General features: G+C 41.4%; 9 protein-coding genes across 13 annotated transcripts; 6 read left to right on the top strand and 3 right to left on the bottom strand.

Moving 5' to 3' along the window:
* The first annotated feature begins 6,493 nt into the window (after window positions 1-6,493).
* LOC121597819 (proteasome subunit alpha type-1) lies at window positions 6,494-7,824 on the top strand. Its single transcript, XM_041923980.1, has 2 exons — window positions 6,494-6,609; window positions 6,751-7,824. Exons 1-2 carry the CDS (start codon window positions 6,607-6,609, stop codon window positions 7,573-7,575), a joined length of 828 nt encoding a protein of 275 aa, XP_041779914.1. The 5' UTR covers window positions 6,494-6,606; the 3' UTR covers window positions 7,576-7,824.
* An 843-nt stretch (window positions 7,825-8,667) lies between these two features.
* Window positions 8,668-9,732, bottom strand: LOC121597822 (60S ribosomal protein L23). Its single transcript, XM_041923985.1, has 3 exons — window positions 9,617-9,732; window positions 9,136-9,347; window positions 8,668-9,026 (listed from the first exon to the last, which is right to left on the bottom strand). The coding sequence occupies exons 1-3, from the start codon at window positions 9,627-9,629 to the stop codon at window positions 8,829-8,831; spliced, it is 423 nt and encodes a 140-aa protein (XP_041779919.1). The 5' UTR covers window positions 9,630-9,732; the 3' UTR covers window positions 8,668-8,828.
* A 247-nt stretch (window positions 9,733-9,979) lies between these two features.
* On the top strand, window positions 9,980-14,259 carry LOC121597814 (coatomer subunit alpha). 3 transcript variants are annotated; one of them, XM_041923974.1, is made up of 3 exons: window positions 9,980-10,087; window positions 10,154-10,256; window positions 10,328-14,259. In XM_041923974.1, exons 2-3 carry the CDS (start codon window positions 10,177-10,179, stop codon window positions 13,941-13,943), a joined length of 3,696 nt encoding a protein of 1,231 aa, XP_041779908.1. In that variant the 5' UTR covers window positions 9,980-10,087; window positions 10,154-10,176; the 3' UTR covers window positions 13,944-14,259. The 3 variants fall into 3 exon arrangements, with proteins under 3 accessions (XP_041779908.1, XP_041779907.1, XP_041779909.1); XM_041923975.1 differs by having other exon boundaries at window positions 10,049-10,067; XM_041923973.1 differs by having other exon boundaries at window positions 9,994-10,256.
* Window positions 14,260-14,351: 92 nt separating this feature from the next.
* Window positions 14,352-15,928, top strand: LOC121597818 (aldo-keto reductase family 1 member B1-like). 2 transcript variants are annotated; one of them, XM_041923978.1, is made up of 2 exons: window positions 14,352-15,327; window positions 15,407-15,928. In XM_041923978.1, the coding sequence occupies exons 1-2, from the start codon at window positions 14,584-14,586 to the stop codon at window positions 15,593-15,595; spliced, it is 933 nt and encodes a 310-aa protein (XP_041779912.1). In that variant the 5' UTR covers window positions 14,352-14,583; the 3' UTR covers window positions 15,596-15,928. The 2 variants fall into 2 exon arrangements, with proteins under 2 accessions (XP_041779912.1, XP_041779913.1); XM_041923979.1 differs by having other exon boundaries at window positions 15,411-15,532.
* A 434-nt stretch (window positions 15,929-16,362) lies between these two features.
* Window positions 16,363-20,426, top strand: LOC121597815 (solute carrier family 12 member 9). Its single transcript, XM_041923976.1, has 8 exons — window positions 16,363-16,732; window positions 16,859-17,199; window positions 17,316-17,450; window positions 17,533-19,144; window positions 19,217-19,594; window positions 19,661-19,739; window positions 19,802-19,932; window positions 20,017-20,426. Exons 2-8 carry the CDS (start codon window positions 16,914-16,916, stop codon window positions 20,213-20,215), a joined length of 2,820 nt encoding a protein of 939 aa, XP_041779910.1. The 5' UTR covers window positions 16,363-16,732; window positions 16,859-16,913; the 3' UTR covers window positions 20,216-20,426.
* A 95-nt stretch (window positions 20,427-20,521) lies between these two features.
* Window positions 20,522-22,580, bottom strand: LOC121597821 (zinc finger matrin-type protein 5). Of its 2 annotated transcripts, XM_041923983.1 has the most exons (4): window positions 22,493-22,580; window positions 21,418-21,771; window positions 21,219-21,356; window positions 20,522-21,132 (listed from the first exon to the last, which is right to left on the bottom strand). In XM_041923983.1, exons 2-4 carry the CDS (start codon window positions 21,542-21,544, stop codon window positions 20,969-20,971), a joined length of 429 nt encoding a protein of 142 aa, XP_041779917.1. In that variant the 5' UTR covers window positions 21,545-21,771; window positions 22,493-22,580; the 3' UTR covers window positions 20,522-20,968. The 2 variants fall into 2 exon arrangements, with proteins under 2 accessions (XP_041779917.1, XP_041779918.1); XM_041923984.1 differs by lacking the exon at window positions 22,493-22,580 and having other exon boundaries at window positions 21,418-21,831.
* LOC121597820 (exosome complex component RRP40) lies at window positions 21,682-22,557 on the top strand. The gene is made up of 2 exons (XM_041923982.1): window positions 21,682-21,757; window positions 21,819-22,557. The coding sequence occupies exon 2, from the start codon at window positions 21,841-21,843 to the stop codon at window positions 22,555-22,557; it is 717 nt and encodes a 238-aa protein (XP_041779916.1). The 5' UTR covers window positions 21,682-21,757; window positions 21,819-21,840.
* A 189-nt stretch (window positions 22,581-22,769) lies between the features above and the next one.
* Window positions 22,770-25,102, top strand: LOC121597816 (probable serine hydrolase). The gene is made up of 3 exons (XM_041923977.1): window positions 22,770-22,942; window positions 23,031-23,099; window positions 23,818-25,102. Exons 1-3 carry the CDS (start codon window positions 22,918-22,920, stop codon window positions 24,660-24,662), a joined length of 939 nt encoding a protein of 312 aa, XP_041779911.1. The 5' UTR covers window positions 22,770-22,917; the 3' UTR covers window positions 24,663-25,102.
* A 4-nt stretch (window positions 25,103-25,106) lies between these two features.
* LOC121597823 lies at window positions 25,107-25,718 on the bottom strand. Its single transcript, XM_041923986.1, has 2 exons — window positions 25,524-25,718; window positions 25,107-25,467 (listed from the first exon to the last, which is right to left on the bottom strand). The coding sequence occupies exons 1-2, from the start codon at window positions 25,607-25,609 to the stop codon at window positions 25,191-25,193; spliced, it is 363 nt and encodes a 120-aa protein (XP_041779920.1). The 5' UTR covers window positions 25,610-25,718; the 3' UTR covers window positions 25,107-25,190.
* Window positions 25,719-26,942: the final 1,224 nt, after the last annotated feature.

The following is a 26,942-nucleotide window of genomic DNA, read 5'->3' as shown; positions in this document are numbered from 1 at the left end:
TTGTGAATAAGATTAGCTTACTAATTGTTACTGAAGGCTAATAGTTACGACCTAAAATTTTAAGCATTTATCTCAAGCTCATGTCAAGGTATGTGAATTGAATATGATACGTATTTAAATGTGGTGAATTATACGCACAATAGTAATCGAATGGCTGGTCATGTACCGTTTAAAAATAGCAACAATAAAATATTAATATTATTATTAATATTTTTGCACCGTTTCTAGCAGTTCAAGAACATAAACTTCATGTTAGGCAATATCATCATGCCTAATAGTTCATTAATTGCACTATATAAAAGATTGGAAGATCTACGATAGTTAACTAATCGCTTGAACGCTAAATATAGCACATAAATAGACGACACTAGTGTTTGCGTGAGCATCTCGGTCTGCTCGTTAGGAATACAAATGATGCTCTTTAACCCTAAAATGTCCATGTTTTAGGTGTCGTTGCTCTTGATGTAATTTGAATTCAAAAAAGCATAAACAACAGTTGCTCTAAATCCGTGTCACACATCGTGATATTTCTGCAGCAGCACGAATAGTTAAAATACGATTAATTCGGAGGGGCCCCAGTGTATGGGGCTATAATAACATTGGCGTTTAGGCGGCACGCAGCTGTAACAAAAAAAACGAACGAAAGAAAAAAAGGTTTGTCCTCATGTGATAATGTCTTCCGACGGCAGCGGCAGCTTAAGGGAAGCGATAAAATTACCATATCATGCACACACACACATCCCTTCTATGGCTTTCAACGCATGCATGGCAATTCATCAACTAGCACATGAACGAGGCTCTACATTGCATTTGGTGCCCCTTGCCTCGTAACAGGCGGCACTCGGCCACGGTGCTGGACCGAAAAAGTGTGTCTATGTTACAATCGATCCAAACACTACACTGGCGCACCACACAACCCAGAAGTAATGTAGCACACAGATCAGTCGGAGCATGAAGACAGCATAATTCACTACCGGAACCTTCCATGGAACCGGCCCAGTCTGCGCTTTCCAGTGCTTTTCATATCATGACCGATTTCCCTCTCTTACCCATGATCATCTTACCCAACACTGACCACGGACAATCGAAGGAACGGAACGTAAGGCGCCGCCACCGTCACCACACCTGGTGTTGGCGGCGTTGGCCTCACACTAGAAACCATTGCCAATTTGATGAGATGAAACGCGGGGAATGAAAGTGATATGTGGTTGGGCGTATGGCGCGCGTGCGTGCTTGTGTGTGTTTTAGGTGCGTAGAAGAGGGAGCACATGTGAGTGTAGTGCTTTAGACCGTTTAGAGATTACTCAATCGCCACGGCAAAGAGTCGCATGTGTAGTGATTTGGGCTCAAATTACGAAATTAGGAGTTCAAACAATTCCCCTTATATAAACTTGATTCCTAAGGTATTAAGCTCCATTGTTCCCTTCAAGTAATTAAACTGTTTGTCATTTGTTCGTAGTACATATTTGAATGAAAGTAATATACAAAATTGTTAATAACTGTGTATCAATGAAACAAATAAATCTGTGTATACATCATGCAAGGATATTGCTCCCACCGCAAAAGTGTGAACGCCGGTACGACTACGACATTTAGCCTTGCAGACATAGTAATTTTTACCCGGGTGGTGATAAGCTGGTCTTTTACACACAGGTCGAGTGCACCGTTGAGATCAATGTCAAGTGCAATCATCTTCATAGTCCATTGAAATGCATGGCAATCCTTCTTATCGCCATGAATCAATTGGTACCCATGGTATTTGTGCATTTTATTGGATGTACTATTTTATTTTATTTTTATGTTTTGCTCGTGGCATCTAAGTTATCAATATTTTCTGAGGTTAGATATGAATGGTACGGGTTTGTATTGCCGTTTTTTCTACGACTTTTTTCCATTTCTTTCTCATTCAACTACAGAGGTTTGACCTATTTTCCCTTACTATAATTGGAGGTAATGTTTTCGAAGCTATTAGCTGATGCGCTTCGTGGTATATTAACTTCAATCAAGAATGACCTGATTACGAAGCCCATATAAGTCATCAATGGGAAACTGGACGGTCGCATTGAGTGCGCTTGTCTTGCCTGTATTTGCTGCAGCAGCGAATTAAACGTGGATTATCTAATAGATTTCGTCCATTTTCAACCGCTCCTTCCCAAGCGGGTCGTGTGAAACCAAGACCACTCGTCTGGCCCATCGATGAAAGCACCCGTTTTCTGTATCACTTAATCTGCTAGAAGTGTCCATGCCGGGTGGCTTGAGAAGAAATTAGCCGTTAAACTCCGCTTTTACGTTTTCCAGGTTATTACTCGCAGTTCAACCAACCGTAAAGTGCCGCGGGTCACACGGGCGACTATGCCAGTGGCTATCAAAATGTCTGCAGCACCAGCACAGTGTGCTACCAGATGAATCGTCTTATTTTAATAAACAACCGTATCGTTAATGCAGGTCTCAGAGGTGCTCAATTACTGTGGAATGCCCAACCGTATAGGTTAACCGTTTTAGGCACAATTGTACTACCATCATTTTAGTGCACCCGATGACAGCCGGTTTGTTTAATCATCATCAGCGTAAGCTTAAGAAGAGAGCTGTCGTACTAAGTAGTAGCAAATATTTAGTTTAATTTCTATGGATTCGTAGTAATATTCACTTGTGTGATCAAATTTCAAACTATTTGGAAATTACTCTACTCCACTACAGCCTCTACGTGACATCAGATTTAGCTTGATAATATGTTGAAAGAAGTATGAAATACAAAACGTTGGTTTAATTGTGTATTTGAATTACTGTTCATCAATTGAAACCTGTAAATCATTTTGAAACATTTAAAACTCGTCTAGCTAAAGACGGACATCAAAAATTTAAAATCCTTTTCTAAACGAAAGCGAGAAAGGGCTGCTTAACCCCGGGTGAAGTACTTTTGGTAGCACACGCTATGTACGCATAACATTCCATCGACACCGGCTTAGTAGTGTTGAATGGCTGCTATAGGTATAAGAAACAATGCAAACGCAAAACAACACTAAAACATATATTAACCGATATCGATGCATTCCTTGTTTTTGCGTGGTACCGGTACTACTAGGAAACCGCGCCAATAGCCATTTGCCGCATTCCTTCCTCTAATGCGTGTATACCATACCGGATTAAACCTGTGTAACAATCAGAAAGTAGCAGTAATTGATTTGATCGTTTTTAATTGGTACTGTTTTATTATAAATCAAGTGAAATAATGCCAAAACAAAACTATCAGAGGCAAGATAACATGCGAACAAGCCAATGTTAGTCCTTAGAAGAAATAAAAGGAAATATATTATTTAGCATTTTTTGTGCAGTTTATGTGTCGTTTCGAATTTTTTTTAACACACACCTCTCGTACCAATCACTCCCAATTCGAGGGTAAAGTAATCTGTTTCTGACGTAACCTAATCTACTCACAACCACAACATACTGAATACGATACACAATCTGGGGTGTTAAGCAGGAGCACTACCTGTTTACCGCGAATCCCAGTGGAGGCTGAGAAAAAAAAATACCACGAGTGAAGCCAGCTGGGAATGTAATCGCTACACGATTTAGGCAGGAGGTCGCGTCCGGAAAGCATCGAATGATACTTTCACTAGCTGCAATAAAAATAAAGTAATACTGGCGACAGACATACTGATTACGGCATACGTGCTCGTTTCGCCACTGACTGTTTTGTAGAAAGAGCATTCAGCAAGGCTGTAGGGGAAACTAGAACTTTTGTTTTAAAAAAATTGTCATTACTATTTAAATTGTTTGTTTTTTATATGCTGCTGTTTTGTTATAAAAAGTACTTTTATTTTTATTATTACAAATAATAATATTACAAGTTATAGTTTAAAAAATCCGCGGTAAACATTTTTTTAATATTTATCTCTTCAATCGTTTTTCGTTTTTTTTTTCTTTTTTTTACAAATTCGACCTTACCGGAACGTTCTTTCGTAAATTATAAAATATGACGAAAAAATGATTTATTGGTGAAAGAAATATGTAAGCAAGTCCTTAGCAAGGATGTCTACCAATAACAGACATCGAGTACATTCAATGTAATAAAAAGAAATCATGATTATTGTGTTTTTTTTTCTTTATTTACTTCTTACTTCTCGTCGTATTGACTTAATGTCCTCTACGCGGTCAAGCCGGCCCTATACAGGGTTTCGAGACTTATTGAGTTCCACGCAGCCTGATAGATAGATAGTCAGCCCTTATTTATTTATTTATTTATTTATTTCATATATAACCGACGGACCATCGTGTCTAATCGGCAACCTTATAATTAAATTCAGGAGCATATAAATAAACCTCTAGTTATAAGCAAACATTAAATGTGACGTATACGCAATTTCTCCTTGAACGTAGAAGTAGACATACTAAAGTCGAACAAATCTAACACTTCATTGAACTCGAGGGACATACGTATAATAGGGTGTCCCTGGCTATGTTGTTGCGTGTACGCGGTACACGGAGATGGAAATTAGATCTAAGAATCCGACAGGGAGCGAACAAATTGATGCTGGCTAGTAATGCCGGGGAATCGATCTCTCCGTTAAGGAGCCGGAATATAAAAAGGCATTGGGGGTTTTTGCGTCGAGAGCAAAGTGGTTCAAGTCCGAGAAGCAGACACCGCTGATGGTAGGAGGGGCGAGCGTGGTGGGATTCCCATGAAAGGAGTCGAACCGCGTACCTGGTGATTCTCCGTAGAATGGCTTCGAGGCGATTGATGTCACCAACGCCAAGCGGGCACCAGATCGGGCAGCAGTACTCCAGGCACGACGATGGCACAGAAGATCGACTTTACGCACATGGGATCGGTAAACTCGCTACAGGTCCGCGTAACTAGACCGAGTAGCTGATTTCCCTTCGCAACAACGCTGTCAATGTGAGGGCGAAATGACATCTTCTGATCGAGTAGAACCCCCAGATCACGGATACAAGTCGTGCGAACCAAAGCCGTGTTGAGCATAGTGTATGTAAACGAGGTAGGGTAACGGACTCTGCTGATTGATATACACTGGCATTTATCAGCACACACTTGGAGGGCGTTTCTGCTGCACCAGCTGTCGAGATTCTCAAGGATCATATGAAGGCGTACACAGTCACTGTCGTTTCTAACTGCAGCGAATATTTTTACGTTGTCGGCGTACATTAGGTGTTGGCCTGGCGGTAAAATAAAAGATAGATCATTTATATAGATGAGGAAGAGTAGCGGTCTCAAGTTACTCCCTTGAGGTACTCCGGAGGAGCTGGTGAAGAAGTGAGAACGATGAGTTTTACGTCCGTTTGTGATATATGCGAGAATGGACAATACACTCACGAACATAAATACAGTTATAAACTTAACGGATGCTTTATTGCTAACTTGTGTATGCCGCGCTGCCCCGATGCGAAGTGTCCTCTGCTCTTCGCGCAGCAGCCGAACGATCCACCCCGACCGATCGCTCTCAGGCGCTCACGGCTCGTCAACTGCAGTAAGAGCGGCTTACTGCGAAGAGAGCACGCGAGCAGCTGGCTGCATTCTTTCATCTAACAATGAGATCCTATGCTTATATAGTACGAACGACCAGTTAAGTATGAACGCAGCCAGGTGATGTGCCAGTCGAGGAAACCGAGTTTTTTTAGCTTCGAGAGTAGAATATCATGAGAGATACTATCGAACGCAGCCCTGAAGTCGATATATACTGCATCAACTTGAGTACCACGATCCATGTTGTCGAAGCAGAAACCAACAAATTCAGCAAGATTTGTGGTGGAAGATCTCCTTGGGAGAAATCCATGCTGACTAGGGCTCATATAGTTTTGAACTGCTGTGAGTAGCGGATTGTATAGAATGAACTCAAACCCCTTTGCACAAGCGCATAGGAAAACAATGCCACGATAATTGCAAGCATGAAGTCGACTGCTCTTATTACGGGAGGACGGGTTATATGAGACGTGAACCCATGATGGACATTTATTAATTAATTTATTTATTTGTACCTCCCTTACTTCTATACCAATACTTATTAGTTTTGCGCCAACTACGCAAATTTTCTAGTGGTTTATTATCATGTATTTGTGCCTTCGTTTATAGTTTAATTTTTGTTTTTGTTTTTAATCTGCTTACTCTTCTTTGCCACAACAATCGATGTTGCTTACCTGTAGCACTGCTTATAAGCCGATAGTTATTTAGATGGATGGTTAATCTACCCCATCCCTGTCTTAAACACTGTACTCCTCGCCGTCTACACTTCCATTTACATAGAGATTTTTTTTCCAATTCGCATGCTTTGCCATTAAGAAGCAACCAAGGATTTCTCGTGCCAATAAATTGAATCTGAATTTGTATATGATAGCAATATATTACGACCAACTAAGTAACGTATTTATTTGAATTTTAAATATTTCAAGTGTTGTCTATACACCTTGTGGCTGGAGACCTTTGTCCTAAATAATAATAAAAGCTGAACTGCCACGTCAATTTGTTTGACCGAGGGCTCTCTATAGTCATGCGAGAAAGCGGTTGTCATTTGTTGTGGTATGCTTCACAGGCTCAGTGACAAAGCAATAATATTTTAACATTGTAATCAAAGAAAGAAAGCAGCAAACATGGTAAGTGGAAATTTAATCCCTTTAATAACTTTTAAATTATTGAAAATATATCGTATCCTTTATTGGGATACCCCTGCATCCCTCTGTATGAGGAATTCAGCGTAGACCACTGGACTAACCTAACAATTTGTCCTTTTTTAGTTCCGCAACCAATACGATAGCGATGTGACGGTCTGGAGTCCACAGGGCCGTTTGCACCAGGTGGAATATGCAATGGAAGCCGTAAAGCTTGGCTCAGCGACGGTGGGATTGAAAAATAAGGATTTTGCGGTGCTAATTGCACTGAAACGTGCATCGTCCGAGCTTTCGTCGTACCAGAAGAAAATCATTTCCATCGATGATCATCTCGGCCTTTCGTTCGCCGGTATCACGGCCGACGCTCGAATCCTTAGTCGCTATCTGCGCCAAGAGTGTCTGAATTACAAGTATGCTTATGATGCGTTCTATCCGGTAGGACGACTTATTAGCAATCTTGGCAACAAGATGCAAGTCTGTACCCAACGTTATGACCGTCGTCCGTATGGCGTAGGGCTGCTGGTCATCGGCTACGACGACCAGGGTCCGCATATCTACCAAACTTGCCCAAGTGCTAATTTCTTCGACTGTAAAGCTATGTCGATTGGATCACGTTCCCAGAGCGCCCGTACGTATCTCGAGAAGCATCTGGCAACATTCCCGGATTGCACCAAGGACGAGCTGATTCGTCATGGCGTACAAGCACTTCAAGACACGCTGCCCAACGAGGTGGAGTTGAACAACAAGAACATTTCGATTGCGATCGTGGGCAAGGGCGAAAATTTCCACGTTCTAGAGGAGCAGGAAAATGATAAATACTTGAGCAACATTGTACGCCGTGGCGGAGCTGCACCGGAAGCTGCTGTCGGAAGTCAGCCACCCCGTGACGATGGTGACGATCAGCCCCCAAACGTACCGGATCCAATTCCAGTAGTGGCGATGGAAACGTAAATGAATCGCAATCGCCCTTAAGTGGTTTGTGCGAAACGAATCCTACTGGGCTTCAGGCGCATCTCAACCACTTTACCCTCACCTGGAATAGAACTGATGGGTATTTCAAAAACTGAAGGGTGGGAGTTTGGAATACGGTTTTATTTCAAACTCCCACCCCGACAATTTCTTCGGAATCCAACAGCGTTCCTTTCGGGCAAAGGGCTTTAATGTGAATTGGATATTCAATAAAAACTCAAGCAAACACAAGATACTGTTTATTATTTGTTGTAAAGCATAAACATATGTAAACAAACGTATCAAAGCTTAATATTTTGGACGAGTATCGTCTACATCGAGTTGGCCCGTTTCCCGGGAAGGCATCACCAGAGGCTTCACGAAGTAGAATCCAATGTGTAGAGTAACGATAGTTCCGAACAACAGCTTCAAAACCGATTGCCGATCCATTTGTGATGTTTCTGATTTCGTTATAAGTTGTGATGATTTAGCAGCCTAGGACAACTATATTGACCGAATATTGTTGCCGAATTACAAGACCGGCGAATAGTGTAGCAATGTTTCGATTATTAGTTTTGCCGAAATTGGCCTTTTGACAGTTCATATTATTACCCGATATGAACAGTGGTGTACACAATTATAGCAGCTGCCATTCATTCCCGTTACGTAGAATAGAATAGAAAAATGCATTTAAAATGAATCTCATTTTCCGCGTGGAAACTAACAGATTACATCAGGCAACAAAAGATATGGATATGATGTACAGAATACGTTGAACACAGTTGTTTCTTTAAATTTCAAAGCAAGGGACACAATTTTCCGTTATTATAGAACAACTTACACATATTGTGGATAAAAACAAATATGAAAAATATGTAGATTTCCATCTGCGTTATCGGCATGATTATCTTTGTCATCAAAATTTCATATTGACACAATTTTTCATTTGTTCGTACCTCATGTTCAATGATTGCCGACGTGCACGCTGTCAATGAAGGTTGTTGCTATGCGAGAACCAAGCGACGCTTCGACCAACATTACATTCATTTTCATCAAAACGTATCTCATTATACGAACACAATGTAGAACTGTAGCTGGGTTTCAATTTGTATTATATTTCCCTTTTGCGGTGCTTGAACAGATGATACTCCAATCACCGAGCAACGTTAGATGTTTCACCGACGCGTTGAAACATAACAAACTTTTCGCCACTCTGTATGCTGATGTTGATTTGCATATTCCTTGTGCCGCTTTTCTTAGGCTATCGAACCGGCATTGGACGCGATACGAGGCCACAGGTCAGCGCATTCCTTCGCAACGGGACCGGTGATAGCAGAGCCTTTCATTTCGCCCTTGTTGTTTACTATCACACCTGCATTGTCCTCAAAGTATAGAAAAACACCATCTCGCCTGCGGAACGGTTTACGCTGCCGAATCACGACGGCTGGCATTACCTACAAAGAAAAAACATGTATGAGATATCGTGCACACTTTCACTTTCACACAATCCTTCAATGTCGATTATAGGGTAAAAACATTACCACATCCTTAACGGTAGATTACCTTTTTACGCAGCTCTGGTTTACCCTTCTTTACCGTGGCTACGAACATGTCACCGACTCCAGCCGCAGGCAGACGGTTCAAACGACCGCGAATGCCATGGACAGCAATGACGTACAGGTTCTTGGCCCCCGTGTTGTCAGCACAGTTGATGACGGCGCCAACCGGCAGACCGAGCGAGATGCGGAATTTTCCTCCCGCGGATCCTCCACGTCCTATTGAAGAAAGTAATCAATATACACTATTAACACCCCGAAAATTGCGAATGCTACACTTCCGATCACCACAACAGTGCACACAACCATTCAACCACCGCGCATCCCTCCACAATACGTTTTCGTTTGGAGCTCAGTCCAACACGCCAGTGTGACATTGTTTTCACCAAAATATCACCGTGATTTGCACATGGGCCAATAATACGGGGCACTGTTGTGGCATCGGAGCAATCTAGAAAACGGCCAGTAGCCACAAAGCCACAATTTACCTCTCTTAGACATTGTTTAAGTCCGCAGCAAAATCAAGTGTGTCTTTCACACAAATCCGATTGCCGGAAAAAGAACGCAAGACAGCCACGACTGACAGCTAGTTGACTTCCGTTGGTTTCTGAATGACAGTTGCGCAAGAAAATTTTCAATATACGAAATAAAGTCAAACATTTTTCCCAAATTATTCCGTTCTAGAAATACACGCAATGGTGTTGAGAGCTCTAAAAAGAGCTAAAATAAATGAAAGCATAATAGAAATGTTCAATAAAAATTAAACGAATAAAAAATGAACAATTTTAATCGATTGAGCAAATCAGAATATGGCAGATTACAATTGCTACTTGGGCATTGATTGCATTGACCGATGACAACGTTGACAAGTTGACGTGTCGTTAAAAAAATTGCAAAAATTTTCAACAAAAGAATGAGCATTCGGCTTAATTTGCTGAAGTAAAAGCATAACATTTGCAGTACGTGTGCAGTGATAAAATTGAACATAATAGAATTGTGCAAATCTACTTTGTGTTTTATTTCAGAGCCACTGTCGTAAATCTACGGTATGTTGACGAATTTTGAAACAAAATCGGCCCGTGTGAAGGGCCTATCGTTTCACCCGAAACGTCCATGGATTCTGGCTAGGTAGGCGACAAACAAAAAAAATCAATCGCACTGACTAAGTGTATTCACATTTAATTGTATGTTTATTTCAGCTTGCATAGCGGTGTTATTCAGTTGTGGGACTATCGCATAAGCACTTTGATCGAAAAGTTCGACGAACATGATGGCCCGGTACGTGGCATCGCGTTTCACAATCAGCAGCCCTTGTTTGTCTCAGGCGGGGATGATTTTAAAATCAAGGTCTGGAACTATAAGCAGCGCCGGTGTATCTTTACCCTGCTGGGTCACCTGGATTACGTTCGAACCACGGTGTTTCACCATGAGTATCCGTGGATTTTGAGCGCCTCGGATGATCAAACCATCCGCATCTGGAACTGGCAGTCACGGTCATGCATCTGTGTGTTGACCGGGCACAATCACTATGTCATGTGTGCTCAGTTCCACCCGAGCGATGAAGACATCATTGTTTCGGCTTCGCTTGATCAAACTGTTCGCATTTGGGACATTTCTGGTCTGCGCAAGAAGAACGTCGCTCCCGGACCCACTGGTTTGGACGACCATTTAAAGAATCCTGGTGCAACGGACCTTTTCGGCCAAGCGGACGCCGTAGTAAAGCATGTCCTAGAAGGACACGATCGAGGCGTAAATTGGGCAAGCTTCCACCCTTCGCTACCGCTGATTGTGTCCGGAGCAGACGATCGACAGGTAAAGTTGTGGCGCATGAACGAATATAAAGCTTGGGAGGTAGATACGTGCCGTGGACACTATTATAATGTTTCCTGCGTACTGTTCCATCCTCGGGCGGATTTAATAATTTCAAACAGCGAAGATCGCAGCATTCGCGTCTGGGATATGACTAAGCGGCAGTGTATTCACACGTTCCGCCGCGAAAACGAACGCTTCTGGATCCTAGCAGCACATCCTAATCTGAACCTGTTTGCGGCAGGCCACGACTCGGGCACTATCGTGTTTAAACTTGAGCGCGAACGTCCAGCATACGCAGTGTACGGAAACTGTTTGTACTATGTGAAGGAACGCTTCCTTCGGGAGCTAGATTTTAACACGAACACCGATTCGGTGGTGATGACGATACGCGGTGGAGGAAAAACACCCGTCTACAGCATGTCCTATAATCCCGCACTGAACGCAGTATTGCTCTGCACGCGTACATCCAACTTGGAAAATAGCACATACGATCTGTACAGCATCCCGCAAAAGGATAGCGGTTCGCAGAACAAGGAGACGGACAGCAAACGTTCATCCGGTGTAACGGCTGTGTGGGTGGCACGGAACCGGTTTGCCGTTCTTGATCGTGCCAACCAGTTGGTAATAAAGAATTTCAAGAACGAGGTCACCAAAAAGATACAGACGCCAGTGTGCGATGAGATATTCTACGCTGGAACCGGCATGCTGCTGCTGCGTGAACCCGAACATGTGACATTGTTCGATGTACAACAGCTTCGGTCACTGGCTCAAGTGAAAATTGCCAAGTGCAAGTATGTTGTCTGGTCAACCGATATGAGCCATGTGGCTCTGTTGGCAAAGCATACGCTGAACATCTGCAATCGCCGTTTGGATTTGCTCTGTTCCATTCACGAAAGCGCGAGAATTAAGTCCGGTGCTTGGGACGAATCTGGAGTGTTCATTTACACCACATCGAACCACATCAAGTATGCGATCATTAACGGTGATCACGGTATCATTCGTACACTTGATCTTCCGATTTACATAACGCGCGTGAAGAACAGCCAGGTATTCTGTCTCGATCGGGAATGCCGTACGCGGCTGCTTACAATCGATACAACGGAGTACAAGTTTAAACTCGCGCTAATAAACCGGAAGTACGAGGAGGTACTTCACATGGTGCGCAATGCTCGACTTGTCGGACAGAGCATAATTGCATATCTGCAACAGAAAGGTTATCCCGAAGTGGCCTTGCATTTCGTGAAGGACGAAAAAACGCGTTTTGGGCTTGCGCTCGAGTGTGGCAATATTGAGGTAGCTTTGGAGGCAGCCAAAGCCATGGACGATAAGCAGTGCTGGGAGCGTTTGGCACAGACCGCTTTAATGCAGGGAAACCACCAGGTGGTGGAGATGTGCTATCAGCGCACCAAGAACTTTGATAAACTGTCCTTCCTATATTTGATTACGGGAAATCTGGAGAAACTGAAGAAGATGAACAAGATTGCCGAAATACGCAAAGATGTTTCCGCCCAGTACCAGGGTGCACTGTTGCTGGGAGATGTAGCGGAACGAGTATCGATACTCAAAAATTGTAAACAAACATCCCTTGCTTACCTGACCGCAAAAACTCATGGTCTGGAGGAGGACGCCGCTCAGATGGCCGAAGAGTTTGCTGCGGAAGGGAAAGATTTACCGGAAGTCAGTAAGGATGCCAAATTTCTTCGCCCACCTGTGCCGATTCAGCAGGCAGAGAGCAATTGGCCACTTCTGACCGTTTCAAAGGGATTCTTCGAAGGAACTATGATGTCACGTGGTGCCACTACCGTGCATCAGGCGCTCGCCCCAACGGAAATGGTAGCCGAAGCCGCCGAGGAGGAAGATGGATGGGGAGTAGACGACGATTTGCACGATGGTGACCGATTTGAGGATGCGAAGGAAAACGACGAAGCTAAGACTGGCGAAGGAGGCGAGGGAGCCGGGTGGGATGTGGGCGATGATGATCTGGAGCTGCCCGAAGAATTGATATCAAAAATTTCAGCTTCAAATGCGGCCGGCACCAAGAATTTCTTTGCGGCACCACCAAAAGGACATCCCCCGTCTCATTTTTGGACCATCAATTCACAACTGGCTGCCGATCATGTACGAGCGGGTTCCTATGATTCTGCTTGCCGTTTGCTGAACGATCAAGTCGGCGTAGTTAACTTCGCCCCGTACAAGGAACTTTTTATGGAATCATACGCAGCCTCGAAAACGTCGTACAGCAGTTTGCCACACGTCAGTTCGCTGTCTGCCCATCCTAACCGAAATTGGAAGGAACTGAATCCCAAGAACTGTCACCCCACGCTTGCCTACAAGTTAAATGATCTTGTGCAAAATTTGCAAACATGCTACCAGCTAACAACTACCGGCAAATTCGTTGAAGCAATCGATAAGCTGCAAAATATCATCCTCTGCATTCCGCTGCTAGTCGTGGAAACGCGACAGGAAATAGCCGAAGCGCAACAGTTGCTCACCATCTGCCGAGAATACGTGGTGGGTCTCCAAATGGAAACAGTGCGGAAAACGCTACCGAAGAACACACTCGATGAGCAAAAGCGTATATGTGAACTGGCCGCATACTTTACTCACGTGAACTTGCAACCCGTTCATCAGATACTTACCCTGCGAACAGCACTGAATCTGTTTTTCAAGCTAAAGAACTACAAAACAGCGGCTTCCTTTGCCCGTCGTTTGCTCGAGCTCGGTCCACGTCCTGAGGTAGCTCAGCAGGCACGCAAAATATTGCAAGCATGCGAAATGAATGAATCTGACGAACACACTTTGCATTACGATGAACATAATCCGTTCACATTGTGTGCCATTACTTATAAACCCATCTATCGCGGTAAACCGGAGGAAAAGTGTTCTCTATGTTCTGCTTCGTACCAGCCCTCATATAAGGGTGTCACGTGCGTCGTTTGCAAGGTGGCCGAAGTAGGCAAAGATGTAATTGGTTTGCGCATTAGTGCATCACAGTTCAAGTAATGTGAACGGTAATAGTAAAGTATGCTTCCCTCCGGTGGTATATGAGAAGAAGATGAAGTGCGAACTGTTTCAGAGATAAATATGCGCGTAGCACGGCAGCAGGAAAGATGAATACTGAATTTTAATGCATTTTATGCAACTTACAATAATGGTTTGTAGAAGTGTCGTCGTCTATCCAACGGCACAATTTCTCAAACATTCCGAACAGCATTATAATTAGATCTTCTTGCAAAGGTTAGCAGTCTTAATCATATAAACTCAACATGTAAACACAAATGAAAACGATCGTTCATGTGCTCTTGTGGGAATAAATTATATGAATATAATTATAAACTGTAGTCCTACGTTTTAATTGAAATAGAAAAACCAATGAGAATTATATTACGTTTAAAATGCGCTTAAAGGTACAGTGGGGTGTTAACATTTTTCCTTTTCATGTTTGATGTTTCTACCATGAATCATCAAGGACGTCACTATTTCATACGGCTTGACACGTCAGAGAAGATTATTTCTTGTCGCGACACTTTGTGCTACTTGGCGTTGTTTTTATTTTCGTCTTTGTTTAATCGGAAAAAAAGATCCAGTGAAAATTTAATAAAACATTAAATTAGTATATTCCGCTTCGATTCCTGTTTGGAGAATGATACCTAAAACGTGCATCAACTTAAGTGACCAGCATTCAATAGCTTTACCCACGATTGGTCTTGGCACGTACTCAATACTTGGCGCCGATGGCAAGGAAGCGATCAGAACAGCAATCGACGTGGGCTACCGTATGTTCGATACGGCTGTTGCGTATGGAAATGAAACGATCGTTGGTGAAGCAATACGCGAAAAAATACGTGAATGTAACAATCTGACCCGAGATGATTTTTTTATCATCTCGAAACTTTCGGGATCGTATCATCGCATGGATCTGGTTGAAAAGTGTTGCCGAATGACCTTGGATCGTTTGGGTATGGATTATGTAGATCTTTACCTGATGCACACACCTGTTGCCTTGCAGTCTGAAGAGAAATGTACGAGAAATGGAACGAAATCAAATGCCATCGACGATAGTATTGCTCCTACAGAAGCGTCGTTAGGATTGGAGCAATGTTACCAAGAAGGACTATGCCGTTCAATAGGTGTATCTAATTTTAACGAGCATCAAATAAATGCTCTACTCTCAGATGCATCTATAGTTCCAGCGGTGAATCAGATTGAATGCTCGATCGGGTTCAATCAAAGGCTGATGCGCAAATTTTGTCAACAGCAAAACATTCTAGTGATGGGCTATACACCTTTAGGAAAGCAGAAATTACCATTCCTACAGAATAATCGTTTAAAAGAAATTGCCCTTTCTGTTGATAAAACTACGGCGCAAGTTAGTTTGAGATATCTGGTACGAATTTTGTGTTGTGTAAAATACAAAACTAAAAGGAAATTAAAACGATATTAATAAGCTATGCTTTTTATTCCAGATAGATGAAGGTGTTGTACCGATCGTAAAATCAACTGATCGTAAACGGCAGCAAGAAAATTTGGACATTTTTGATTTCATGCTCACCAAACAACAGCTGGAAGAATTAGATGCCATCGGAGGGGACCAGCGTGCATGCAAAATGGGTTTTTTAGCAGGAGCTAAGCATTTTCCTTTTACAGACTATTAAATTTTCTTACTACTGTTGTTGTAATTTCATACGGCTTTGGCCGCTTGGATCCGTTCTACTCTCTGTTTAAATGCATTGGGTCGCAACATCTGTATCACTAGATATGTTTAGCAGTGAGGATGGAAGAGTGTTTATAATCTGTTTCTCATCGTACCAAGAGTTGTAGAACAATGAAACGGGAATGATCGTAGACAGTAAGGTAAACATCATCCAAAAGAAACTATATAAAATTTCTAACAGAATGTCCATAGAAAATTAAAACACATACTGCTGAAATACGTTCTATTGCCTGGTCGTGTTTGAATTGAGGAATAAAGGTGAATGATTTGTTTACATATTGCTGTTTGCGTTGAACGGCCCGCAGGGCAAAGCGAGCTTTATGGCAGCCATCCCTCGAAACCCCTCGCTCCTCCCTCAAAGAGCGGCCATCCCTAAAAAACCTGACGTCAAAAACCGTCCCAACTACTTACAAAAAGTATCGCCAGCGAGGGAAAATCGCACCGATTTTGGAACGCTGGTGAGCTCACAAAATCACTTTTTGGCCGGGGGTATCTATCTTGGTTTATACTGTCTAGTCGAAAGTTAGGGTCGTTCAAGTGAATGAATTTATCACATTTGATTTGTTTTCAACGTATGTTTACTGTTTCGTTACAGTGAATCAAATGTTACAATTATAAGAAATATATACATCTGTTATGAATTCTATTGACATAGCAGAAATATTATATTGTGAAATATTATCTGTTCCGTACGCAAGAGAACCAGCACGATTGCTTTTGATGGCAACCAATTGTTGACATTCCATCTCATCACATTTCATCTGCATTTTTAACAATGCATATTTAGTTTTGTATCTAGCTTAGCTTATCAATATTCGTTCGATATGAGAGCGGATTTTTAAGAAATAGCTGTACAAATAAGTATTTCAAGCATTATGTATTTGTAGTTGTATTAACATTTCAACGCCCAAATGAGTTATCCAGTTTTGGTTGTGGTGTGCATTAAAATTGGTGTGTATAATTTCCGCTAAATGGGGGATAGGTCAACGAATCGTTCGTGAGCGCTGTGTTTGACAACAAGAGACCAATTGCTTTGTGCAGGAGTGATTTACTGCGAAGCGTATTATTACCTCGCGATGTAAGTGCTTTGTTTCGTTTCCAGAGTAACAGTTCAGTGGTATCACCAATCTGATGTTTTGCTGAACTGATCGAACTGCTAACGAACATTCATTAACGAATCTCGTTATTGAACCGAATTATCTAGAGCTAGCATACTTTGATTGAATTGTGCCACAGTTTGCACCAGGACAGTGATTAGAATGATCGCGCAAAACAATGTACGAAGTACAAACAACGATCCAGTAGAATCGTCAGAATCGTATCCCATTACCGGAGGAACTAACGGGACAGGAACGTCCCGGCTGTTTCGACAGTTCGGTAGTTTGTTTTCGTCTCCTGCCCCGACAACAGATCCAGCTGGATATGTGGAATTCGGCAGCATCTCCGATCCCGTGGCAAGTTCCGGACGTACGCTGGGAACGTTTGCGGGTGTCTTTTGTCCCGTAGCGTTGTCCATGTTTAGTGCGCTCGTGTTTATTCGAGTTGGTAAGACACAACTTGACTTACAACATTACATTACATTACATAAATGCATTCTTCTTGCTATAGAATGGTGAACATTGTTTGTTGGATGGTAATAATTTTCGAATATTTTTCCACAGGTTTTATCGTGGGCAATGCTGGCCTGTATGTTACACTGTTGCAGTTTATTATCGCTTACGTCATTTTGCTTTTCACCGTTTCGTCCGTATGTGCGATCTCGACCAATGGTGCCGTTGAGGGTGGAGGTGTATATTGTAAGTATACGCCCCCGCAAATGAGCTGTACTATATTTCAAGTTGTTTTTATTCGCATTTTTTTGCTATTCTTCGCCTACAGTTATGATAAGCCGCACACTGGGTCCGGAATTTGGCGGCTCCATAGGAACACTGTTCTTTCTGGCGAATGTAGTAGGTTGTGGTTTGGCGATATCTGGATGTGCCGAAGGTATTATACAAAACTTTGGTCCCTCGGATGGCACTGGCAGCGGTTCAATTCCGGATGGCCGTTGGTGGCGCTTCCTCTACTGCAGTTCACTCAACACGCTGATGCTTATTGTCGTGTTAATTGGTGCGGAAATGTTCGCCAAAACATCGATGATGATTTTGGGAGTGGTGGTCATTTGTTTGCTGTCGACATACGTCAGCTTCCTGACGCAGGGGCCAATGGACGTGAGCATACCGCATGAGAATAGCTTGGTGAACTTCACCACCGCACGCTATACCGGCCTGCAGGCGGATACGCTTTGGTCCAATTTGCACACCAATTATACAAAGGATTACACTTCGAACGGGAATCAAGTGAATTTTGCCGTTGTGTTCGGTGTACTGTTCTCAGGCGTCACCGGCATCATGGCCGGTGCAAATATGTCCGGGGAGTTGAAAAATCCATCCAAAAGCATTCCAGCCGGCACTCTGTCTGCTGTGCTCTTTACTTTTCTGTGCTACATGGCATTATCAGTGCTGATTGCGGCCACCACCACAAGCACTTTGCTGCAGAACAATTTCCTATTTCTTGGGCCAATCAACTTGTGGCCAACGTTTGTAACCATTGGCATTTTGACGGCCACTTTTTCTACCGGTTTAAGTAACCTGATTGGCGCAAGCCGTGTAATGGAGGCTCTAGCGAAGGATCGTGTGTTTGGTCCACTGATGAGCTTTGTTGTGAAGGGTACGTACAAGAATAATCCAATTGCTGCCGTAATCGCGAGCTGGGTTTTGGTGGAAGCAATTTTACTAATCGGTTCGCTCAACACAATCGCCCAGATTAATTCGGTGCTATTCATGCTGGCATATTTAGCGACCAACTTGGCATGTCTGGGTATTGAAATAACTGGAGCACCTAACTTCCGGCCAACCTACAAGTATTTCACATGGCATACTGCATTTATTGGCCTGCTTGGGACAGCAATTATGATGTTTGTGATAAATTCTATATATGCGCTATCTAGTATAATACTTTGCCTGTTACTTGTGATAGCACTGCATTTATTTTCGCCGGCCTCGCAAGGCGCACAATGGGGTTCCATTTCACAGGCACTGATGTTTCATCAGGTGCGTAAATATTTGCTTATGTTAGATTCAAGAAAAGATCATGTAAAGTTCTGGCGTCCGCAAATGTTGCTGCTTGTGTCCAGTCCACGCTCCTGTTGTCCCCTGATACATTTCGTAAACGACATGAAAAAAGGTGGTTTGTATGTGATTGGGCACGTAAAAGTGGGTGAGTTCGCGGATAATGATTCATCGAATGATCCTACGATCGAGGAATACACTCAGTGGCTCTCGCTAGTTGACCATATGAAGGTGAAGGCTTTTGTAGAGCTTACACTATCTAGAAACGTTCGCGAAGGCATTCAGCATCTCATTCGAATATCCGGTATGGGAGCGATGAAACCTAACACAACCATTCTTGGTTTCTACGACGAGGAACAGTCGAAAGACTTTTTTGAACAGTAAGCACACACCTCTGAACTATATTGTTTCCTATCGGATGAGATTAATTATTGTGTTTTAAATCTTTGCAGTGAGGACTCACCCTACAAAACCAGTGAATTTGATGGCAATGGGATTAAATTGTTCCCGTATCGCAAGAGCGGCGAATCGAAGTCACTCGGAGTGGTTGACTATGTACGGATCATCGATGATGTATTACGGATGAGGAAAAATCTCTGTCTATGTCGTCACTTTCATCGATTGGACAAGCAAATGATTGCGCGTAACAACCACATCCGCTACATAGATGTGTGGCCAGTGAATATTTTCGAGCCGAAAAATGAGGATCCGTTTGATGTCGTGTCACAATTTATGATGCAGTTGGCTTGCATAATTAACATGTTGCCTGTTTGGAAGAAGTTGGAGCTACGCGTGTTTCTATGTGAATCGGAAACTGTGTCAGAAAATAGGTAAGATCGTGCCTTTTTTGCGAGTATTATATGCTAATACTAATTTGTCCCTTCACACATTCGCAGTGCTGCTTTTGAACGGCCCGCAGAACACCGTCTTGATCAACGATTGAAGTTGCTAAGAATTTCAGCATCCATCCATAAGGTAGATAATTGTAATGTGAATCTTTTACCGTTCAATAGTACAAACTTTTCCCATACTTTCAGATTCCGGAATGGAATAAAGATATTGATTTTGCAAAACACCGCAATATTATTAAACAATTCACCGGTAATAGCGATAGTAGTCAATTGATGGCTGAAGAAAATATTAATCGCTCTAAATTATACATGCAAAGGTAATAGAAAATAGTGCGTAAATAGTAGAACAGCTACTAATTATTTCTTTGTCTTAATACGTTATTTTGCTATTTTGTGCACAGAATCAATCAATTAATACGCGATAGATCCAATGCAACGGCTGTGACATTTATGTATCTTCCAACGCCTCCAGCTACTCCATCCGTTGATTATAAGGAAAAGTGTCACCACTATCTCGATCTATTGACTGAGCTTACGTTCGATCTTCCCCCAACTATACTTGTCCATGGTATTGATGCTGTGACCTCAACTACTCTTTAAGAGAGAAAAAATAGATATGCGCACCACCTCCTCGTTGGATTTGATCTGTTAGTTTACGTGTTTCTTTTCTACGAATGCGACCTCCAGAGCATACAGAAAAAAATATATATCGAACACAATTAATTATAAAATGTAGCGCGCAACACATGTATGTGAAAAGGCAATTTTTAGGTGTAATTTGAAACTAACATAAAAACAGGCTGCAAACAGGTATGGTGAACAAGCGTTGTGTTTAATAATATACAAAACACAGGGTAATTCCATTTTTCGTTACATTATTAAATTATTTTTAAACAATTATTTCTTTAGCGTAAGGTACACGTAACACATTTATTGAACTGTAATAAAATTTTGTCCGCTGCTGTGATTTTTTTTGTTTATTATTCTGCATAATGAGTATTGTTTATGGTTTTTGACTCTGTTTTTATACCAACCATGGCAATTAAAGGGCATTTTGTAGATTAAAACAATATAAAATAACGATTAACCCAAAGCTAGGCACATAGATGCTTCATTGTAGCGATAGAAATGACAACAATGAAAATAAAGTAGTTTTGGATGTATTTTATTAAATTTTTGGGCAGCTTCATTTATATCTTTCATCTAAATAAGTTATGTTAAATAAGCTTTCAGGAACAATTATCAATGGTGGATGATGTATAACAAATTCAAGCAAATTCGCTGATTACGCGATTCATTGATGGTTAAACAAAAAACTTGTTTCCCATACAAGACAGTGTTTTTGGCTGGCGTCTACTTGGAAGAATCTTCGATTTGTATCATAGAAGGTGGTAATTTTTCCATCGCATGTTGATTGTATCGTTTTTTAACGAATAGCTCCGAACGAGCCATTACATTCCGCAAGTATTTACGCAGTCGTTCTGATCTTTTAGAATTAAACTCTTTCGGACGTTGAACTGAGTGAAAAAAACTTATTAGTTTAAAAATGTGTTGGTACACAATGCATTTAAAACAAATTCTTTTTGATGAGGAAAATACGTACCAAACTGTTGCATTTCCCGAATTTGCTCTGATGTATAATGACGATATCTGCATAGTACCCCAAACATGCAAACACTATGATCTTTCAAGGAACGGCAAGGCGGTTTATATTTGATTTCCCCTAAAATCTCTTCAATACCTAGCGGAAGAATAAAATATGTTAAACACAATTGTTACACGTATGATTTGAACAAACATACTTTTGAATTGTTGAAAGTATTCAGCCCTGGCTCGAAGATGTGGCAGTCCTACATTGTGTTGTTTGATTATGTTGTAATCGTTTTGTATCCGTTTATCACAATAGTCGCAGTAATATTTACGTCCCATGCTAAATGTTTCTATGAACAGAGTGCTTTACAAGAACAAACACATGCGACAATGCTGTTTTTTAATCCTCCATAAAACTGATCGGAAAAGTGTTGTTTACGAATTGAGGTCAAAGTCTTCTGCAAAGAAGGGGCAAGCTTCGCATGATGTAGACATGCTGTCAATTTGAGGTGTGCTTCTGTCACTGGATGTAAATAAACAACACGCCGCCCGGTGAATATCACGAGCTGTGAAGATCAATTATTTTAGTAATATTGAAAGTCTTTGTCCACAGAAGAGTGTCCAAAACGGTGAACATGACGACGGAAAATAACAGCGTAGCCGTAATGGCAGGAGATATTATAAGCGAGCCGATGGAAATGATGAAAGCGAACAAGAAAGTAATCTTAGGCCCGGGCATACGAGTAGAGAAGGAGACGGTGCGCGCTAGCAAGTGCGGGATGCTAAAGATGAAACCTCCCAACACCTTCTGGGTAGACGCCTACCAAAGACGCTACGTGCCAAATCGTGGAGAGCTGGTGATTGGTGTTGTGATGGCAAAGACAGGCGACACATTCCGCTTAGATATTGGAGGTAGTGAGACTGCTTCATTGTCATACATGGCTTTTGAAGGAGCTACGAAGAAGAATCGGCCGGACGTAAATGTTGGCGATATTGTATACGCTCGGTTGCTAATTGCTCACCCGGATGTCGAACCGGAGCTAGTGTGCGTCGACTCGCATGGCAAGAAAGGCAAACTGGGCGTTCTACACGACGGATTTATGATCAGCTGCAGCTTGAACTTGGTTCGAAAAATATTGAATCCAACGATCAATTTTCTTAGCCAACTAGCGAAGGAACTTCCTTTTGAAATAGCAGCCGGAATGAATGGACGCATATGGATCCGGGGGAGAACGATCAAAGAGACAATTGCGGTAGGAAATGCTATTTTGGCTTTGGAATACCTACCGAACGATCGCATTCGAGAGTTGTGTGATGATATAGGAGCCTATGCGTCTGGTTTCATTAAATAAAAAACGTTAAAGTAATTATTTCTAAAAAATGTTGAGTTGAATCGAACGAAAGAAAGGAAAATAATACTAGGTTGCATACATACCTTGGTTGGAAGCACCTTTTGAACGTCAGTGAATCAAGATAATTAGAAGAAAATAGGCGCAGCACATTTTGTGCTCACCTTGGTGGAATACATAAACAAAGCGGAAAAAAGAAATATGCCGAAAGTGTCATCAGCTGTGCTAGGATTGTGTACCCGGATTACTATGCTAGCGGCTCAAGCGAAACTTCATTACTGAGCGAACTGAGTGCGAAATTGATTCGTATTTGATAATTGTGTATTGCATAATATTTTTGCTAAACATCGCTCGTTTAAAATCATGAGTGAGCCTACAACGTCGAATGGTGAGTAAATGAAGGAGTGTATTGAGATCAATATCATCTGCAGTGTGATTAAAAATAAAATGGCTTTGTTAATGTTATTACATTTTAGGTACTAATGTATCGACGTTGCGTCCTATAGAAGAAATAGAAATTCCAGTCCCCTGGGGTATCATAGCAGGTATGTGTAAATATCGTATGGTAGTGCAGCATAACATCATACCATCCAATGTTAGCTTGAAAGTTGCGTGTTCATGCTTTGACGTAATTGTTCCATAGTTTCGTCACGCTTTGGGCGAATGGTGCAGTAGTGGCATCAAGGTGTAAGCTGTTTATTGTTTCGGTATGTTAAGCTTAGCATCCCTTGAACAAATCCTACTTGTGGTATTAGCATTCTCGCATCGCACTCGACTACACACATACACACACGCACACACATCCACATAAACTCATAGGAAAGAATTAAGAATTGCGCTAAGCGCTTTTGCTGTTGTCCGGCATAGGGTTAATCTGCAAAACAAATTATCTAATTCTAATTCCTTCTAGGTTTGATTGTTAATGTAAGGGGTTAACATGAAGCAAGACATGCATGCTTTTATTGGAATGCGATTCTTTTTTCATCCATGGTTGATGTTTGAAGTGTAATGTTTAACGTTTATTTTTGTTTATTTGATTATTGATGAGGTTCTTATTGAATAGCCATGAATGTTTACGAGTGAATTCGTATGCAATCGTATGCAATCGCAAACAGACATGCAATCGCCCAAAACACAAACGATTGAATAACAATAAACGTTTATATAGCACGTAAACCAGAAGTAAATAAGCAAAATAAAAAAATAAATAAAAATTTTGCTATATATTTTCATTTAATTTCAATGTATGGTTTTTACTTGTAGGTAAATGGTGGGGATCCCGTCTAAAACAGCCTGTGCTAGCACTCCATGGTTGGCAGGACAACGCAGGTTCATTTGATCGTCTTTGCCCTTTGTTGCCTGCTGAGGTCCCAATTCTTGCTATCGATCTTCCGGGACACGGTAAATCGTCACATTATCCCAAAGGCATGCACTATTTCATTTTCTGGGACGGAATCACGTTGATTCGGCGTATAGTGAAATATTTTGGCTGGACTAAAGTAACGCTCCTGGGTCATTCGCTAGGAGGCGCGTTGAGCTTCATGTATGCAGCTAGTTTTCCAGATGACGTAGAGCGATTTATTAGCATTGATATTGCTGGACCGACGGTGCGAGATCATCATAAAACGGCCGCTAGTACTGGAGACTGTATTGATAAATTTTTACATTACGAAACGCTACCTGAATCTAAAATGCCCTGTTATGGATATGACGAGATGATCGACCTGGTTTTGGCAGCCTACGATGGCTCGGTGGATTACGACTCTGTCGAAGTGTTAATGCGGCGTGGTATGGCTCTTGCTCCAGCTCATTTCAATAAGGATGGTTATCATTTTGCTAGAGATCTCCGTTTGAAAGTGGCGCTGTTGGGTATGTTTTCGATGGAGCAAGTACTTGCATATGCGGAACGTATAAAATGTAAGGTTTTAAATATACGTGCCGATCCTGGAATGAAGTTCGATAACCCTGAAGTTTATCCAAAAGTTATGGATGTGCTTAAACGAACTGCATCAGAAGTAGCATATTATGAAATTCCTGGGTCACATCATTTGCATCTTGTAACACCAGATAGGGTATCAAAACAAATTAGTGAATTTCTCTTGAAGTGAATTGAGAATAACATAGGACACTATAACGATAATGCTGGGTCACATCATTTGCTTCTTGTAACAATAGATAGGGTCCCGTAACAAATTAATGACTATCATTTGAAGTGAATTTAGGACACTTTTGTTACTCACAATCACTTTCAATTGAAATACCGGCTAGACAAATGAAGTGTCGATTCAATGTTTTAGGGATCGTTGATAAATTTATATATTTTACAAATAGAATGATTAGTAAGTTGTTTTCATTCCCCGCTACATAACTCTGTGAATTATTTCCATACATTTTTTAGCTCTACAAATTATTACGTGTGAATACAAAACTAGAAAATATGCTTTACGGGTTAAGAAATAGGTATGGGAATTCATCTGAAAAGATGAATGAAATGTTTTAAAAACATTGGACTAGGAATGGATAAAAAATTAATAAAACAGTTATCATACTATTGTATTCTTTTCTTTATTTTTAAGAAACATCCTTATAATTGTGTCAACATAATGATGCACGACAATGGAATCACGAAAGCCTCATTAAACATAGGTGGGCCCGTAAACTTTTTTTGTGCTGCATGGAACTAGCGAAGTTTCTTTCAGATAATTTCCAATAGCCTTCTGTAAAATCGCTTCCAACGGGCTAAATGTAGCCCGAGACCGTAGTCTGGCTTTGGAAATTTCCAACGATTTCAACAGTTCGTGATTCCTTTGCTTCATTGTTTCCGTCGAGTAGCTGGAAGATTCAACTTTAACAGTTTTGGATTTGTCATCGATTTTTGCTTCATTTACTTGCAGCGAGTGTTCCATTTTCACACTAAAAGGTTAAAAAAATTGAATAATTTCTCTCTACAATTACGGGCTACAGCATACATTTCTTCAAGTTTTCCGTGTAATTGGAACTCTAACCCGCCATATTTTTCATTGATATCTTGTATAAAGTCTAGATCTTTTACCATGTCAATAGGGTTGTCTTACACTGGAACACAGAACACCAACAACAGCACACAAATCGATCAAAACTTTGTTGAGACTTTCAATACACCATAGTTGCTATGACAATGGCATGAACGAACACACAGAAGACAAACATATACAGTATGGATATGCGAACACTTACGATTTTGGATGTATTTCATCCTAAAACTCCAGTTGTTTACTTATACCGCCAGAATTCAATAGTTGAACGCTTTTTAGTTGGTTTGCTTTTTAGTTGGACGCTCGATAGTTGGCTGACAGTTCAATTAAAAAGCATGCGTTTGTATGGAAAAACCGGTTTTTGAAAATTTCACAAAATTCTCATGGCATGCCGAGAAAAATTTCAGATTTTTTTGCATGGAACAACGTGCCAACTAAAAAGCACATATTCAATAGTTGACAGGGAATCGAAGTTCAACCAGTGAGTTCAGACTGTAGAATCGTGCAAAACAGAACAGAAACAGAAACATTTTCTAATAAAACGATTTTTTTAAATGTTGTTTTCAATTTTAATAAACTTAATAATTGCTTGTTTGAAAAAAGCTTTAATTTCGTTTTTTTGTGTGTGAATGTTAAATAAAAAGAAGATAAGATAAAACCCCGATAAATTTGTATGACTATAGATTGTATAGAAGTGCGTGATTTCGAAAATCGCAGATGTCCGGATTTGACTGTCATGTACTGTACAATTCTATTGATAATGAAGTAAAATTGTAAATTGTTAACCCCGGTGGTTGAATGCAACCCATATTAATTAGTTTTTAACAGTGTTATATGCTTTCATCCATAATAAAAATGTATTATTTTTATAAAATAACAAAATAACAGAAGGGTAATTGGCCCCGTATGTGTGGAAGGACAATGGAGGAGCCGCTATAATGACGAGCTATACGAGATGTACGGCGACCTCACTGTCGTACAGCGTATCAAGCTCGCCAGGCTCCTGTGGGCTGGCCATGTTGTACGCATGGAAACGGACGACCCAGCCCGTAAAGTCTTTTTAGGCCGTCCACAAGGACAGAGGAGGCGTGGTAGGCCCAAATTGAGGTGGCAAGATGGCGTGGAGGCGTCCGCCACTAAGGCCGGGATAACGGACTGGAAGATGAAGGCGCGAGACCGTGAGCGGTTTCGGACACTCCTGAGGCAGGCCAAGACCGCAAAGCGGTTGTAGCGCCGGATAAGTAAGTAAGTAAGTAACAATAAACAATTTTATAACATTATTCTGATTAAATTAGATGATATTTTCTTCTTCTTCTTCTTCTTTGGCACAATTAACGTTGACGACCAAGGCCCCACTTTAAGACTAGTTGGCTT

The sequence above is a fragment of the Anopheles merus genome, chromosome 3R, assembly GCF_017562075.2.
Source record: "Anopheles merus strain MAF chromosome 3R, AmerM5.1, whole genome shotgun sequence".
NCBI lineage: Eukaryota > Metazoa > Arthropoda > Insecta > Diptera > Culicidae > Anopheles > Anopheles merus.
Note: the sequence above shows the minus strand (reverse complement) of the source record. Positions and strands in the feature narration are given on the sequence as shown.

Excerpts from the sequence above, each read along its gene's own strand:
- LOC121597818 (XM_041923978.1), top strand. The coding sequence starts at position 14,584 with ATGATACCTAAAACGTGCATCAACTTAAGTGACCAGCATTCAATAGCT. Across the intron at positions 15,328-15,406 it reads AAGTTAGTTTGAGATATCTG|ATAGATGAAGGTGTTGTACC; the intron begins GTACGAATTTTG and ends TTTTTATTCCAG.
- LOC121597815 (XM_041923976.1), top strand. The coding sequence starts at position 16,914 with ATGATCGCGCAAAACAATGTACGAAGTACAAACAACGATCCAGTAGAA. Across the intron at positions 17,200-17,315 it reads GCTCGTGTTTATTCGAGTTG|GTTTTATCGTGGGCAATGCT; the intron begins GTAAGACACAAC and ends ATTTTTCCACAG. Across the intron at positions 19,740-19,801 it reads TTTCAGCATCCATCCATAAG|ATTCCGGAATGGAATAAAGA; the intron begins GTAGATAATTGT and ends CCATACTTTCAG.
- LOC121597823 (XM_041923986.1), bottom strand. The coding sequence starts at position 25,609 with ATGGTAAAAGATCTAGACTTTATACAAGATATCAATGAAAAATATGGC. Across the intron at positions 25,468-25,523 it reads CACGGAAAACTTGAAGAAAT|TGTGAAAATGGAACACTCGC; the intron begins GTATGCTGTAGC and ends TTAACCTTTTAG.
- LOC121597814 (XM_041923974.1), top strand. The coding sequence starts at position 10,177 with ATGTTGACGAATTTTGAAACAAAATCGGCCCGTGTGAAGGGCCTATCG. Across the intron at positions 10,257-10,327 it reads CGTCCATGGATTCTGGCTAG|CTTGCATAGCGGTGTTATTC; the intron begins GTAGGCGACAAA and ends TGTTTATTTCAG.
- LOC121597816 (XM_041923977.1), top strand. The coding sequence starts at position 22,918 with ATGAGTGAGCCTACAACGTCGAATG. Across the intron at positions 22,943-23,030 it reads TGAGCCTACAACGTCGAATG|GTACTAATGTATCGACGTTG; the intron begins GTGAGTAAATGA and ends ATTACATTTTAG. Across the intron at positions 23,100-23,817 it reads CCCCTGGGGTATCATAGCAG|GTAAATGGTGGGGATCCCGT; the intron begins GTATGTGTAAAT and ends TTTTACTTGTAG.
- LOC121597822 (XM_041923985.1), bottom strand. Across the intron at positions 9,027-9,135 it reads AACCAGAGCTGCGTAAAAAG|GTAATGCCAGCCGTCGTGAT; the intron begins GTAATCTACCGT and ends TTTTCTTTGTAG.
- LOC121597821 (XM_041923983.1), bottom strand. The coding sequence starts at position 21,544 with ATGGGACGTAAATATTACTGCGACTATTGTGATAAACGGATACAAAAC. Across the intron at positions 21,357-21,417 it reads ATACTTTCAACAATTCAAAA|GTATTGAAGAGATTTTAGGG; the intron begins GTATGTTTGTTC and ends TTCTTCCGCTAG. Across the intron at positions 21,133-21,218 it reads TCGGGAAATGCAACAGTTTG|TTCAACGTCCGAAAGAGTTT; the intron begins GTACGTATTTTC and ends TTTTTCACTCAG.
- LOC121597820 (XM_041923982.1), top strand. The coding sequence starts at position 21,841 with ATGACGACGGAAAATAACAGCGTAGCCGTAATGGCAGGAGATATTATA.